Genomic DNA, 16737 nt, shown 5'->3' on the forward strand with positions numbered 1-16737 from the left:
CATATATATTTATGCTATGAACTCAATTTTTGTTGATAACGTGCTCATATCATTAGACATTGCCGATTTATATTTGCTATATATGTTTATATCTTATATAAATCATTACAATTTATTGTATAATTATAAGTCGATGTAAATCTTTACAATTTCTCGCAATTCATTGCAATGTATAATCGATTTGAATTTATTCTCTTTGACATTTGCTTCACGGGTGGATAATAATTTTTAAATATTTATTTGATAATTCTTATATGAGAATTCTATAAAAATTTAGCTTTAAAAAAGCGACAATTATCTCGGAACAAGTTTATTCTACGATATTTTTCATCAATCTTCGAAAATTTGTTTATTAACAGCCCTTTTTTTACTTTATAAACATATATATAACTTATTACGCAATGTAAACAAATAACAATGAATTGCTTTATCTTGAAAATAAATGTTAATTTATTTAAAATAATTTTTCAAAAATAAATTGTATTATTATTTTATTATATAATTGAATTAATAATAATATTTTTAATTTTTAATTTTTATTAAAATTCCTGTGTCTATATATATATTTTTATACTTTTTAAAGATTAAAAAAAAATAAAGATTGCGAGAAATAATTTCTACTTATTTCTAAAAATTAAGTAATTTAATTTGTAATAAATAGTAAAAAACAACCAAAAAATGTTCAGATACAAGGCAAGAGCTGTCCATTTAATAATTTTAATATTAATCTGAGATCTTTTTAAGAGAAAAACAATTATTATGATTCATGATTAAAATTTTTTATATTATAATTGCAACCTTTAATGAGTTAAGTTTTATTAATTTCCACGTAGAGAAAGAGAGACAAATATTTATTCCTATATAGTACTAATTCTGAAACAATCTGCGCGATTCGTTTTAATTACGGAACAAGAAGCAAAGTGTAGGCGGTTTATTGCAAAATTGACGCGACATGTACTCACATATTGACGAATATATGTGTATAATTATCACCAGACGGTGCATTTATTAGGGGGGTTCATTTTTGCTCCAAGTGGACAGCGAAACGCCTCCGCAAATGCTTGAGAATTCATCATTATACCGTTGATCCTGAAAAAAAATGTACAAATCAATTGTTATTTATACTTTATTCGATTTCGATAAAAAAATTAGAAGCGAAAAAAACATATATATACCTTTCTGGAGGTAGACGATAGTCGGATTCAACGGAAGAGACATAGGCCTCGGCAGTCATGTTAACACAGTACACCTAAAAGTATTATTTTTTCATGTTGATATTTAATGTTTGATATTATTTTAGAAAAAAGAAATGTAGCTAACAAAAAAAGACGCAGTAGAATCTCGATGCCATATATACAGGGTGGGCCATTTTAATCAATCCACTGGAATATTTCAGAGTTCTTAAGTTTAAGACAAAAATGTTTCAAGTAAAAATTATTTGGTGTTGAAGGGGTCATCTGATGATAATTTTTATTTGACTTTGAATCAAAATCCAGAGGGTTATTTCAAGGTCAACTTGATTTTTTTTAATGGAATCACTAATTTTTTTATTTAAATCGATTCCTTGCAATATTTGGCATAAAAAATTAAGAGTGGGTTCATTTATTGATGATTTTATTTCAATACTTTTATGCGCAAAATAATGCACAAAGTAATCAATTGGTGTAAAAAAATATACAGTTGTTTTTAAGAAAAAATATGTAAATTGCAACTAGCAGTTACATATTTTTTTTCTTAAAAACAATGTGTTTTCTTTGCATTAATTAATTCTTCTCATTATTTTGCATAAAAGTATTAAGATAAGAGTATTGGAAAATGAATGTTTTACAAGATATTTCGTAGTTTATGTAAAATTATGTCACATTAAATTACAAAATATCTCATAAACTATTCATTTTTTGGTCTCACCCTTATAACTTTTTATGCCAAATATTGTAAGGAATCGATTTAAAAAAAAATGATAGTAGTTCCATTTAAAACAATAAAGTTAACCTTGAAATAACCCTCTGGACTTCGATTCAAAGTCAAATCACTATCAAATGACCCCCTCAACACCAAATAACTTTTATTTGAAACATTTTTATCTTAAACTTAAGAGCTCTGAAATACTTCAGTGGATTGATTAAAATGACCCACCTTGTATATAATATAAACAAATAAATTGCGAAGAAATTGTAAAAATTTACATAAACTTATAATATATATATATATATATATATATATATATATATATAATAAATTGTAATAATTTATATATTTATAAAAGTAATATTTTTTGTATTCTACTCTATATTCTACTATTTAAAAAATTTTTATTTTTTGCTTTATATGAAGTTTTGAATACTTTTTATTAGAAAGAGTTTTTAGAAATATGAGATCATATATTCTCATAATAAGTTCACACACACGATAGAGAAGACGTCTTTTTTTTATTCATGAAAAAGATGAAATATAGAAATAAAAAGAAGAAAATAGAAGAAAATATGTAAAAAAGAGAGAATTTTTACCTGAGCGGCACTTATGAAAAAAAGTTGGCTTGGACGGAGCCCTTCTAGTTTAGGGAGACTTCGATCCTTCCCATTTGTCAAAGTGTGCCAAGTTCTGTGAGAAATTTGTAGAGCCCCGATATCCGCGACAATCTCATTTCTCGTCATATTCCAATCAAACTGCGCAAAATCGTAAATTCAAACAATACACTTTTATTTTATTTATATCGTCACGAGCAGCATCTTTGTGCTTTCTTTTAAATTTACGTTACATTAAATTTAATTACGTTAAATTAACGCACCTGTACAGCAACGTCACTTCCGTAAGACTGAACCTTACGCCAGAAACCTCGGGCGTAAAATCTCGCGACGCACTCTATCCTAGTCTCCAATCGCTTCCAAGAGTCCGGCGTGATCCAGAGCCATTCGTCAATATTTAGATTATCTGGATCTACGGGCGATTTACGACGGTGAAAATCAAAGGCGTGGAGAATCTCGTGAGCGATCACTGATCCTAGCGTAGCGTGAACCGCATAAGCCGGTCCACCGTCCCATGACCATGTCCACGATATCATCATAACCAAAGGAATTCCTTTAATAAGGACAATTTTATTAAAATTGCTCGACACTACACGGAGAAAATTTTTCCGTAAATTTTTACGTAAATTTTGTTATTAATTTTCTCATAGTTTTAGTAACCTTGGGACTCAGCATATACGTAAATATTACGTAATGGTGGCTGCATGGTAAAATTTCTATACGTATTTCCTTATAAATATAGACTGTATTTAAAAAAAATATTATTAATAAGAAATTTCGTACATTGCATTTATAAAATTTATACAATATACAGGGTGTTCAAAAATTAGACCGATAAATTTTGAAGGGAAATAGAAGACTTTGAAATAAACATTTTTTATTAATACTAAATATTTTTTCTCTACGATATTTTTAGTTTTATACTACATGGTATATATAAAATAGGAGTTTGTAACTTAAATAGTAAACAAACATATAAGTGGAAAAATTAAATTGTATTTTAATCTTGAACAAAACACGGAATAAATACATAAAAGTAATTCACCCTTTTTACAGTAAAAAACCTCAAAAACTCAAAAAACCCTCTATTAACTTCAATACAAAGGTGACAAACTGAAAAGTCACAAACTCATATCTCATATTAGGTAGTATTAAAACTAAACGTTGTAGAGAAAAATTAGTATGTAGTATGAAAATTAGTATATATTAACAAAAAATGTTTATTTTGAAGTCTTCTTTTTTCCTTTAAAGTTTGTCGGTCTAATTTTTTAACATCCTGTATTTTATATTTCTATTACTTTGCATTTTTTCTCTTTAAAAAATGAAACTTTATTAACATCTATAATTCTTTAACATTTTGAAAATTAATAATAAATTATTGAATTAATTATCATTAATTATTAATAAATTATTAAAATTTTGCAAGCATTACTTTAATAAGATTTAACCAAATGCATTTAATATTCTATTATATAGAACATATATTAATAAATTTAAAAAATTATATAAAATACTTTGAAATGCCATATTTTTGTGTCTCCACGTTTACTACGATTTTTAGGGTATAATTTTTAAGAGAAAATTTTTTCCGTGTACATGTATGTATGTATTTATCTGTTTAATAATAACACTTACTGATCGTATTTGTTGAAGATTCGTAATAGGCGTGCACAGAGTAAGGATAATGGCGTCTGAAAATTTAAATCCATGATTTATACAGAGAAACCTTTAACAAGTTTAATTTTGTAACTTATGGGGAGGGAGAGGGAAAAGTGAGAGACTTTTCTTCACCTTTCTATCGCATTTCTTCGTAAGGGACTTTGCTCCTCTGGTCTCCGAATTTGACGAAACCTTCTCAGGACGGTGGCAATAAAATCATTCGAATCAATCACGACCTGTAGACAGAAGACAATATCTGCTTATAATAGAGAAGGTTATTATTTATATCGTAAGCAATCAATCACACGATCGAAGATGAGTGATCGTTCTTTCAACTCACGACTATTTCTAAAAAAAAAAAAAATCTCTCACCTCAGCCATCTCGCGATTCAGCAAGGTATCGTTGTAGAAAGCTGGCGATACTTGAAATCGACCCCGTAAGGAGTTCAGTTTTAGCAAAGCTTGTGCTCTGGTCTCATCGTCGAGCCACGACTTCACCAATATACGTTCGGCTATCGTTTCTTTCACGCGTTCGAACAATACGGCCACCTGCAGATGATTTTGACATTAAAACGACAGTTGCATGATAAAAAAAAGGAGAAGAAAATCATTAAGTCTTTAAATATCGTATTTTAAATACTGTTAAATACTACGAAGAATATAGACGTATATAAGTGTTCGTTGTAAGTTCATTGAGAAATTTAAGCAATTAAAAGTAAATTAAATCGAGATAGAAAAATTACCCTGTTAACCAAAGTCTCCAAATATCTTGGCGCGTACTGTCGCACGTAAAGCGCACTGATCGCTTCGCTAAAGACGCTTTTGGTTAATATGTAGCAGGAAGCTTCCCAATCTTTAATAACGCTAACGTTCATGATATCGTGCAACGTGTCCACAGCGTAGAGTAACAGCAATCCGTTATGAATAATCCTTCGCAATTTATAATCAAATCAATCAAAATAAACATATATATTTAAATAAATATATATATAAAATATATATATTTTACGAGATATATAATTATTATATTAAAAGTATAACGCACGTGTTGTTATCGATTTTTTTCAATACTAATTAATAGCTAAGCTCACTAGCATTGAGAGAGTTATATTTAATCTCTAATTTAATTTTAATTTAAATATATGTTTAATTATGTTTATAATTAATTAAGTTTTTTTAAATTTTATTATGTTTATAATTAATTAAATTTTTTAAAAATTTTATTATGTTTTTATTAATTAATTTAAGTTTTATTTCATTATGCTTGTAATTAATTGCCTTTTTAATTGTTTTTAATTAAATATAAATTAATTAAAATATAAATATCTATTTAATTGTTTTTAATTAATTAATTTAAGTTTAATTTCATTATGTTTATAATAATTAATTGCGTTTTTCATATTTAAATATAAATATATATTTTATTATGTTTTTAATTAATTAATTTAAGTTTAATTTTATTATGTTTATATAATTAATTGCGTTTTTAAATTATGTTTATAATTAAATATAAATACTTATTTAATTATGTTTAAGTTAATTAATTTAGGTTTAATTTTAAATATTAATATATATTTTTAATTGATTTAATTAATAATTATTCTCAGGACATTTTTATACAAATTAATTTGATAAATTATGTGCTTATTTTACGGGGGTGAGAAAATATCGTACCGTTTGGAGGAGCGATTCAATAATTTGCCGAGACTACGTAAATAACGTGGGGTCGTGACGTAGACATAGATCTGCTGATCCTCGGATGTCGGTCCGTGATTCGTGTCGTTATTATCATCGTGCGGATCGATACGTCGGCGTAACGTTGTATTCAGCAACGATTTCCATCTTATCTATATTCGGGAATAGAATAAATCAAATAAAATCGTTTCCCTTCAAGAAAAAATTATTCTAAGCCAAATATAGGCAAATGTGCCTCGATAAGTGTCTTATTACGTTTTTTAATGAGACTTTTTTATCGTATATATGTGATAAAATTGCTTTCGTTTTTTAATTCGTCACTATTAACGCGGTTAAAAAAATTAAAATACTTATTAAATCAGTATATATGTACATACGTAACTAAAGTTTTCCTGAAGATAAGACACGTTATAAGCAACGTACACCCTCTGATCAACGTCCACCCAGTTGTACAAGTCTTTGTGCTTCGGATAAATCTGAAACGACGAATTTGCACGATATTTAATTTATTCATACGCAGGCTATAAAGCTTTCTTTTATTTTCTTCTCACCTTCTCTAGCGATAAGCAAAACTGCAAAAGCAGATTCGTCTCCGCCGATTGATCTATGAGACTTGTGTTTTTCGGCAAGAATTCTCGAACAATCTCTTGAATTCTACCCAATCTTTGTACGTCTCCGTTTTTCTAAAAAAAAAAAAATAATAATAATAAAAAATCACATTTATAATAAAAAAATTAAAATAAAAAAATAAAAAACAAAAATAAAAATAAAAAAAAAATAATAATTGTATGTTTTCGAGAATAAATAATTAAAAAACAAAATTGGTAACTCTTTATATTAACTCTTTTTTTTAGTAATAAACTTTACAGGGTGTTTCTTAAATATATGTTAAAAATTCAAGGGGTGATTCCTTGGGTCATTTTATATATCTCTGATGATTTTTCGAAAATCGCTTTGTTTCGAAGATACAGAGCGATAAAAATTTACAAAAGAAATACAATATTTTTATTATATTTTTATTTTTATTAATACAATATTTTTATTCTGGCATCACTGGTAACAACAAAAAAGTTCTTTGAACGCTACATTATAAATTTTCATAAAATGACCCTAGGAATCACCCCTTGAATTTTTGACATGTTGTTTAAGAAACACCCTGTATAAGTTCGAGTCAAGCTATCGTCGAATAATGTTCACCTGATCCTCTGTGAGAAACTCGTGACTTTGTTGCTTGGTAGGGAGATCAAGGTATACGGATGACTTTGTGCGATCGTAAAGATCTACGTCGACGTATAAGTCGAAGAGGGGCGCGCCGTTTACTTTTAGCAACACGGAGATCAGAGGAGTGATATCGTTCGGTATCGCGCTTTTCGGCGATAAATAACCACCTAGTTCGTCTAAGAGCTTATAAACTGGAACAGATATCATTAAAAGATTTTTTTTTCTTATTCCTCTTCGTATAAATTAATTGGAAGATTTCCCATTTAAAAGTTTCTCAATCGAAATAACGAGACGATTTTTTATTAGCAAATTTGTCAAGCTTCTCTCGTTCAATTATCTCAAAATATCGATAATAAATAATGACTCACCGAGTGTAAAATTTACGGGTCTCTTCCTGAACCCTCGACAAGCGTTATAAAATTGTCCGAGCTTCTCGAAGGCGGCTACCATCTGTCCTGTCTCGTTCGCCAACGTTTCTAAAACACAACGATATATACATACGTACATTTACGACCGGTGATTTTACCTCAAAGAGAGAAAAACACGTTGCTATTTTTTTTTCACCGCGAAGAAAGCTATACGTTAAACCGTAAAGCAAAGTGGGTAAAGATCGCACTCCTAAATCTGATCTGATTAGTAAGCAAGCATAATTGCCGACCTTGAATCACGCGAATAGTATTTCGAAGGTTGCGTAAAACGCTAAAGAGTTAGGAGTAGGTGTTCTAGCGAGTAATAGAGGCAACTCGCGTAACACACACATATATATATATATAGCATATCGATTAACGTTGCATTATTTATAGTTACGGCAAAGTCGGCCGTTCGATTTCTCCTTCAGCATCAAAGAGCGATAACTTTTCATCGAAAGTCGAAAAAAAAAACCACTTCCGTCCCGTCCAGGTATCGAAATCTGGATGACATTTGAGCGAACACGTGGCGCAGACTACACATAAGGGAGCGCTCCCTTCATTTCATCGATTTAATCCCCCGGAATCGCGATCGGGAGACCAGACCACCTTCCAACCATAGATGCCAGATTTGCAGACGCAATAGCCAAATACAGCCAGTAAAGAGGGTAGGCTGGCAACTCATAGAGTCCCTAGAAAATAGAGTCTGGCCACTCATCGTATCTATTTTTATTGGTTCAGCTCGCAAACCCCTCAAAATGACCCCTCAAAATCACAGTACAAATATATATACATATATATGTACCCTATTTTGAGGGGTTTGCGAGCTGAACCAACGAAAGAGTTTGGTCACTTCATCTTTATCTTCTAGGCCAGACTCTATCTTCTATTAGGGATTCTAGCAACTGTGCATTGCCAGCCTATCCCATCCACTGGCTGTATTTGGCTGTTGCGTCTGCAAATCTGGCATCTATGCTTCCAACCCTTGCCGATATTTATCCAGGTCCGCTTTAAGAGTTTCGATCCCCCAAACTCAGTTATATTATTTCCGGCGGCGATCTATACACGCGAGTATAGTTGGTGCCAGTCGCTCGGCGCCAGCCACGCTGGCGACACCCCATCCCCCCATTCCCCCCCGTCGACCCCCTCCCATCCCAAAGTGTGTCCACGATAGATTCTTCGACCAAATCGAGGTCGTGTTCTCTGTCTGTCCATTCTCTGTCCCTCTTTGTGTTTCTCTGTCGTTGAAGGTTAATAATATATTGCAGCTCATATCTCATGCGCAAATTATTCGGTTCTCTTCTCCCCCCCCCCCGTCTTCAATGAAAGAGAGAATGTAAAAGAAAGCGATAAAACATTATCAATACTTGATTATTCGATTTTTTTAGAATGATTTTTAGGACGTCATCTCGTTTTTGAGAATAAATTTTCTACAAACAATACATAAAGAGATTTAAAGTTATATTGATTTGTGTACAAATTTCCCTTCAAGTCTATCATTGTACGGTTCTTTGACCCTTATTTAAATTCGATTTCTTTTTGGACGTGAAAAATTAATTTCTTTCATTTATATCATTAGTCATGAATTAGATTATAAGCGGATATATCTATTTATAAAGATACGTTTTTATTTCTCTCGTTAGAGAAATGCTGTACTTCAAAACTATTTATAGATACCATTATTCTCTATTGCAGATCTGCTATATAGCTGTACATAAGTACCATTTCGCGTTTTAATCCTTCTGCCAATACATAATTGTTCATCTTTTCATCAATGTACCCGGATACCAACTGCGTGTTTTCAATACATTACATTGCGACAATTTCTTTATAGCAGCTACTGGACATCGAAAATTCTTTCCCGTACAGAGTGTAACAAAAATGTGGATTACTACTTCAATAGCATATTATACTCATCGAAATCAGCAAAAAATTTTATATAAACATATGTCCAAAAATAATTTTTTAATTGGCCCTCTTTGTTCTGCCAGGACGCTTGACAGGTGCTTACGAATAATTTTACAATTTGCCCATTTTACTTGAGAATGAATTACTTTAAGACACGAAAATTATTTTCCACTGTTTTATATCACTGGGAATAAAATAATACGCTCTGTAATAATTTTAAGTTTCAACTCAAACATATGTAACGTGAAAACGACGCATTGTTTGGACATATATATTTTATATGAACTTTTTCTGCTCATTTAGATGAGTAGATTAAGTTCCTGAAATAGCAGCCCACATTTTTGTTACATCCTGTATTTTAGGAATTTCCGAGTACAACAGTTTTTTGTATCTTGTTTCGGGTGGAGAAAAGTTCCGACACATTTTCAACATTTAAAGTTGCTTTGGATATCCGTTCATTGACAGAAGGGTTGATGGGACCGTATAAATAGATTGTGTTATGTTAGAAATATAATGTTATGAAAAATGAAACCAGGCTCTGGTCTCTTACGGAACATATTTTCTTCATTTAAACGAAATGATCAAGATTTTCCGTAATAAGAGTTGTAAATATAAAACACTCACTGTGTATATATTCGTCGGTCTGTGCTTGAAGTAGATTGAAACTCGCACTAGGTTGATAGGGTCGTTGATCGCGAAAGCCGCCGCAGGCGAATTTATAAAAATCCTTGCAAGGATCAACACCTCGTTTCATGGATGCTAAGATTCTCCTTGAAGCTTCCACGCAAGTGTCAGTATTGCAGACACCATCAGGCCCATCTCGCTCTCTGACACAAGCTTCATCCTGAAATTCAGCCTTGCTTCAGATATGATCTTCTCTCATAAAACGTTGATATTGACTTTTTGGATTATCTCAATTTATTGCTCGAGTATTTAAAAGAAGAATGCAAGATATGTTTGCGAATACTTTTTTTATTCTATATTATGTCTTGTATTTTAATTTTAATTTCTTTCGACCGATACTGATATATCAAAGAATTAATTTCAATAATTTAATTATATACATATATATAGTTTTCAGTGTTGTGCTTAGATGATTTTAAAATTAGCTAGATAAAGATGAGATAAAAATATGTAAATTCATCTTAGATAAGATGAAGATGATTTTGTTTTAAATATATCTAGATAAAAGATAAAATTATATGACGATTCATCTAGATAACTTCCAGATAATATTATTTTTAAACTCGCTTATGTAAACAGTTAAAAAATCTAAATAAAGAAAAATGTAAAATAAAAAAAATGGAAATTATAAAAGAGATATAAAAATATATTCATAGTTTTTTATTTATAAGTTTTTATCGTTTACTACTCAAGTTCTACTATACTTAAAATATTTTCATGTGCTATGAAACTCTAAATCAAATTATCTGAATATTATTTTAGATAATTTAGTAAAGATAACACTTTTTTTTTATCTAAGATGCAGATATAGATAATACATTTTTTAATTATCTATATAAAGATAAGATAACGCCAAAATGTCATCTAGATGATCATCTATATAATTTTATTTAGATAACAGTAAACACTGATAGTTTTATTATATTAATATATATAGTTGTATAGTTAATTATATATATAATTTTATAGTTTATATATATATATATATAGTACTTAATTATATATAATTAACAATATATATATATAATTAATTATATATATAACAATATATATACATAAAATTAAATGTACATGTATCTAAATAAATTTAAAAAATAATTTTCCATGTTTTTATGATAAAAATATCTAAGTTGCTCATTTTAATAATAATAAGACGTAGATTCGATTTCATAAAAAAAATATATGTTCCTTTTTTTAAATTTCTTTTAATTCCTATTATTATTGTTTCCCGTCTCATATGCATTAATATATTCTCCCTCTACTTTATATTAATATATTATTCTTATATATAGTATATATTTAAATTATTAAAATTTATTATCAAGCAAACACACGAATAGGAGAAATAAAAAATCTAAAGGTCAGGATAATGTGTAAGACCCTGACCTCAACCGAGGATGAGCTTTACGTACTCGTCTCGAAACCTTACCTACTGATACGGCTTCGCTTTGCGTTGGTATATATTACGACGTATATCGCGAATAATCGTAAGCGCGGCCAGCTGTTTTTGGGTGTAATTTCGCGATTTTTCGCGCGCGAATAAAATAAAATATTCAAATTGGCCATTTATAATTTAAAAAAATCTTTCTTTCCTTTTCTTGTTAACTCGAGATTGTCTCTCTCTTTCTCTTCTACCGTAATAAAGTTTAACTAAATTCGCCGCGCTTAAGATTAAGTGTCGATCGCAAGAATTCAGCTCGGTCGAAGTCTCGTTAAACATCCGACTTTCTTACCTTTTTCACCTCGAACTAAGCCTAACGATCGATATAAATTACTCATGACTTCCAAGCAACTTAATGTTTCCAAGCTATTTAATGTTTCATATCGTATAAGTAAGACGATTACTTATTCGCGTCACGTCATACGCTCTGCACATTTGCACAAGCTATCCCGTGTATTATATTCAATGTCACAAAGATTATATATATATATATATATATATATGTATGTACACAATAATATCGCGTCCTAATAATATATATATATTAGGTGTAGTTTTGCGATTTTTCGCACGCGAATAAAATAAAAAATTCAAATTAGCCATTTGGAATTTATTATATATATGTATAATAAATATATAATTTGTTATATATATATATATATATATATATATATATATATATTAGAACGCGATATGCAATGTTCTGTCTAATGGAATATTTGCCATAATTAATTTTCTCCGAATTAATTATCTTCAAATTCAAAAAATGGCCTTTATATAAAAATCATCAGTAATTATATCAGTAACTATATATACAGGGTGTTAAAAAATTAGATTGACAAACTTTGAAGGGAGAAAGAAGACTTCAAAATAAATATTTTTTCTTAATACTAATTTTCTCTACAACGTTTAGTTTTAGTAATACATGATATGAGATATGAGTTTTTGTGACTTTTCAGTTTGTCACGCTTTGTATTAAAGTTAATCGAGAAATTTTTTCGCATTTAACTGTAAAATGAGTAAATTACTTTTATATATTTGTTCTGTGTTTTGTTCAAGATTAAAATACAATTTAATTTTTCCACTTATATGTTTGTTTATATTGTTTAATATAAACTCCTATTTTATATACCATGTAGTATAAAACTAAAAACGTCGTAGAGAAAAATAGTATTAACAAAAAATGTTTATTTTGAAATCTTCTATTTTCCTTCAAAATTTGACTGTATAATTTTTTAACACCCTGTATATATATATATATATATATATATATATATATATATATGATAAAAATATCTAATTTATTAATTATAATAAAAATAAGATGTAGATGCAACTTTATAAAAAATTATATGTTTCTTTCTTTAATTTCTTTTAATTTTTAATTCTTTAAATACTTTAATTAATTACTTCTTTAATTACTTCTAATTTCTTATTCTTGTTTCCCGTCTCATATGTAAGATTAAGGCGTACAACAAAGAAAGTATTAGGAATAAATATTAAATATTAAGAATAGAAATTATTTTAAAATAATAAAATCAAAAAGACTTTGATATAAAACTACAAATTCAGATATAAATACTAGTAAAGGCTAATAAGCTAAGTAAGAGCCCTTTATACCCGAGTTTGAAGAATTTTTATATTAGTCTTTTCGATTTTATTATTTTAAAATTCCTATTCTTAATATTTAATATTTATTCCTTATATTTTTTTCTATTGTGTGCAGGGCCTAAATATATTTCAAATTTATTAATAATAAATTAGAAATATAAGATTAATATCTTGCATGAGACGGGAGACAAGAATCAGAAATTAGAAATAATCAACAAAATAATTAATTAAAGTAAGTAATTATATTAATTAATATATTTCTAATTTATTAATATATATATTAATAAATTAGGAATATATTAATTTTACACATGAGACGAGAAACAAGAATAAGACATTAGAAATAATTAAAGAAGTAATTTTATATACATATATAAAGAGAGAGAGAGAGAGAGAGAGAGAGAGAGAGAGAGAGAGAGAGAAAAAGGGAGAGATAGAAGAAATAAAATACCCACCAACGACGCGCAATTACGGGGTTGCTCGCCCTCCGGGAGGGTCGTGATGAGGAAGAGCACCGGGCTGGTGACCAGGAGACTGGTGACCAGCAGCATGGCGAAGGTGAGGAGCGCCTTGTGCACGGCCTTGCTCCTTCTCAACCAGTAACAGGGCGCGCAGCATATCCATGTGCCCTGGTGGTGCGTCGATCTCTCCACGTGGATCATCGGCTCGTCCGGTAGCCCGGTACCAGTGTCCTCCGCGATGCCGCCCCCGGTGGCAGCCAGGGTCGCCCCGTGCACCCCGGGGCCGCGTGAACCGGCGGCCCCGGAAGCGCATAAATTGCGGGGGCTCAAGGGCAGCCGCGCGCTCGCCTCCCCCCGTCCCAATCCCCTGCCACCCCCGCCACCCCCAACACCAGCACCACCGGCACGACGGGCCCCCCGGGCCCCGTAACCCCGGCTCACCGTGCACAGAGCCACATTTGCCGAATCCCGTCGTACGTCCTGTCTCTAAATCTCCCCGATCGTCGTTCCCTCGCGCCCCCTCTTCGCCCCCCTTCCCGCCCTATCAACCCTCCTCGACGGCACGAAGGTGCGGTACCAATTTTTCTCACCTAGTAAGCATCAGCTCGAGCTGAAATATCGGATGCTAAGTTATGCGGGAAATTGCGTCTTCGAAAGTTATTTGAGAGATTAGGGAGATACGTGATTTTTTTTATATTGTTCGATTTCGACAGAAAATTACATAGATTTTTGCTACAGATTATTTCTTTGGTCCACGTGAAATGGACTTCCTCGACGAGAATTTTCGAATTAATTTTGATTAATCCTTCTGTCAATACATAATTTTTCATCAATGTATATTGGTACCAGTGTGGTGCTTAGATGATTTTAAAATTAGCTAGATAAAGATGAGATAAAAATATGTAAATTTATCTTAGATAAGATGAAGATGATTTTGTTTTAAATATATCTAGATAAAAGATAAAATTATATGGCGATTCATCTAGATAACTTCCAGATAATCTTATTTTTTGACCGCTTATGTAAACAGTTATAAAAAAATGTAAATTTTAAAAGGAATATAGAAATATATATATTTTTATTTGTAAGTTTTTATCGCTTACTGCTTAAGTTCTACTACTTAAGTATTTTTATATGCTATGAAACTCTAAATCAAATTATCTGAACATTATTCTAGATAATTTAATAAAGATAACATTTTTTTTATCTAAGATGCAGATATAGATAATACATATTTGTATTATCTATATAAAGATAAGATGATGCAAAAATTTTATCTAGATGATCATCTATATAATTTTATTTAGATAACAGTAAACACTGATTGGTACCCGGGTACCAACTGCGTTTTTGACACATTGCGACAGTTTTTTTATGTCAGTTGCTGGGCAACTCGAGAATATTCTTTCTCGTTATATATTTTAGAAGGTTTCCGAAAGACTCTTTGTATTTTGTTTCAAACAGAGAAAAGTTCCGATACATTTTTAATATTTAAAGTTGCTTTGGGTACTCAGGTGCTAGTTTATTGTCAGAAAGGTTAATGATTAAAAATAATGGGCCTCGAGAGAGAGTAATAAATAATAAAATAGTCTTGGAAGAGAAAAGTTAATTCGAATCTCATAAACATATATATACAAGTAATGTCAAAGATTGAAAAGGCAAAAACTAAGAGCTTTGTCGATATTTTTATGAAGAAAAATTCGTTTTCTAGCTGATCAAAAAAAAAACTGTCTACTTAAAAAGGCACCTAGTGATTTTGAAAACAATCTTTATTTAAGTAAACTTTTGCTTACATATTCTATCATGCATCTTTCATGCAAAATAAACATGAGAAGAAGCACTTTTGACTCAATTAAAAAAATATTTTGCAATATTATAAATTTGTCATCATGAGATTACGTCAGAACTATGCATAATAAAGTTACGAATAATAAACTTGTAGGCGAACTGATTTGTATATTAACTAGTAGAGAAAAAAATTTGTTTTACGTAAGAAATTTCGCAAAGAGAATCTATAAAAACGTGAAAAAGTTAAAACGCAAATCTCTCAAGCGCGACTTACATGCAGTTGCATGCATGCAGTTTATTGACAGAATCGATCAAATCGAAAAGAAGTCTGTGAGACAAAGTAATTATTTGTTAAGTTGTTCCAAGGAATTCTTTTCTCTTGCGATTAAATTAAATTTTAAACAAAATTATTAATTGAAATTTTTTTGTAAAGAACTTAAAAATATATCACTTTGAAATTTAATTTTATATATGTATATTCTCTTCCAGTATTTTTTATCTCTTCTTGTTTTATAAGTCAAATATTTTGCATGAACTTTCATTCGCTGTATATATAAATATTTTCTAGAGCAAATACACTTTTTAAGTAAACTCACGTGAATTTTTAACGAGGCTCGGACGTTCCGAGACGCTAGATTCGCAATTTCGTAGACCGTATTTCTTCGCACTTCACTTATTAAAATCGCGCACGAGGATTCGTAAGAACGAGACATGCACATGACGTGCTCGAAGACGCGTCGTTCAAAGGAATAATAATAATAATAATCGACGAATATATCCTCTCTCTTGCGAAATATACTATGCGGCCCTGACTGATCAAAGAACGCGAGGCTCTCCTTCTTTCCGACAGAGAGAGCCGACAAGTAACACGCGGCCTGTCAGACTGAACTCGGACACAGTCGCTCGCGCTCTAAAACCACCCCCGTTTCTCTCTCTTTCTCTCTCTCTCTCTTTCTACCCCTTCTTCGCCGGTTTTTTCTTCCGCGTTCATCCTCTTCCGCGCGTCTGACGTTTAATTTCGCGCGTTTAACACGCATGCACCCCACGAGCGCGCGCTTCTCCAAGATATTCGGACGAAATCTATGAAATGTCTTCACTTTTTTATCACGCCTAGAGATTTTGCTTCCTAATAGAGAAAGCTTTGTTTTTGTAAAATTTTTTTTTAGGTTTTACTAACATTTTATACCAAATACCTGTTTAAAATGTCCCAAAACACATTTAAAAGAATTTTTCGAAAAATTACATTTAAAAAATGTGTTTATATATTTAGGCGGGTGTTAAAAAATTAGACCAATAAATCTTTTGAAGAGAAATAGAAGACTTCAAAATAAATATTT

At 30.5% G+C, this 16737-nt stretch overlaps 1 protein-coding gene across 1 annotated transcript; it reads right to left on the bottom strand.

Annotated features, from left to right (window-relative positions):
- Positions 1 to 557: 557 nt before the first annotated feature.
- On the bottom strand, positions 558 to 13917 carry LOC145933956 (neprilysin-1). Its single transcript, XM_083034041.1, has 15 exons — positions 13607 to 13917; positions 10040 to 10259; positions 7469 to 7576; positions 7077 to 7291; positions 6431 to 6562; positions 6257 to 6355; positions 5859 to 6031; positions 4928 to 5114; positions 4557 to 4733; positions 4317 to 4420; positions 4161 to 4216; positions 2789 to 3078; positions 2508 to 2666; positions 1176 to 1249; positions 558 to 1089 (listed from the first exon to the last, which is right to left on the bottom strand). The coding sequence occupies exons 1-15, from the start codon at positions 13811 to 13813 to the stop codon at positions 990 to 992; spliced, it is 2301 nt and encodes a 766-aa protein (XP_082890167.1). The 5' UTR covers positions 13814 to 13917; the 3' UTR covers positions 558 to 989.
- Between the last annotated feature and the right edge of the window lie 2820 nt (positions 13918 to 16737).

The sequence above is a fragment of the Prenolepis imparis genome, unplaced genomic scaffold (genome assembly GCF_030444845.1).
Source record: "Prenolepis imparis isolate NDT839.2.m4 unplaced genomic scaffold, iyPreImpa1.0 SCAF_3, whole genome shotgun sequence".
Classification (NCBI taxonomy): Eukaryota; Metazoa; Arthropoda; class Insecta; order Hymenoptera; family Formicidae; genus Prenolepis; species Prenolepis imparis.

Excerpts from the sequence above, each read along its gene's own strand:
- LOC145933956 (XM_083034041.1), bottom strand. The coding sequence starts at position 13,813 with ATGATCCACGTGGAGAGATCGACGCACCACCAGGGCACATGGATATGC. Across the intron at positions 7,577-10,039 it reads GACCGACGAATATATACACA|AAACGTTGGCGAACGAGACA; the intron begins GTGAGTGTTTTA and ends GTTGTGTTTTAG. Across the intron at positions 5,115-5,858 it reads TTGAATCGCTCCTCCAAACG|GATTATTCATAACGGATTGC; the intron begins GTACGATATTTT and ends TAAATTGCGAAG.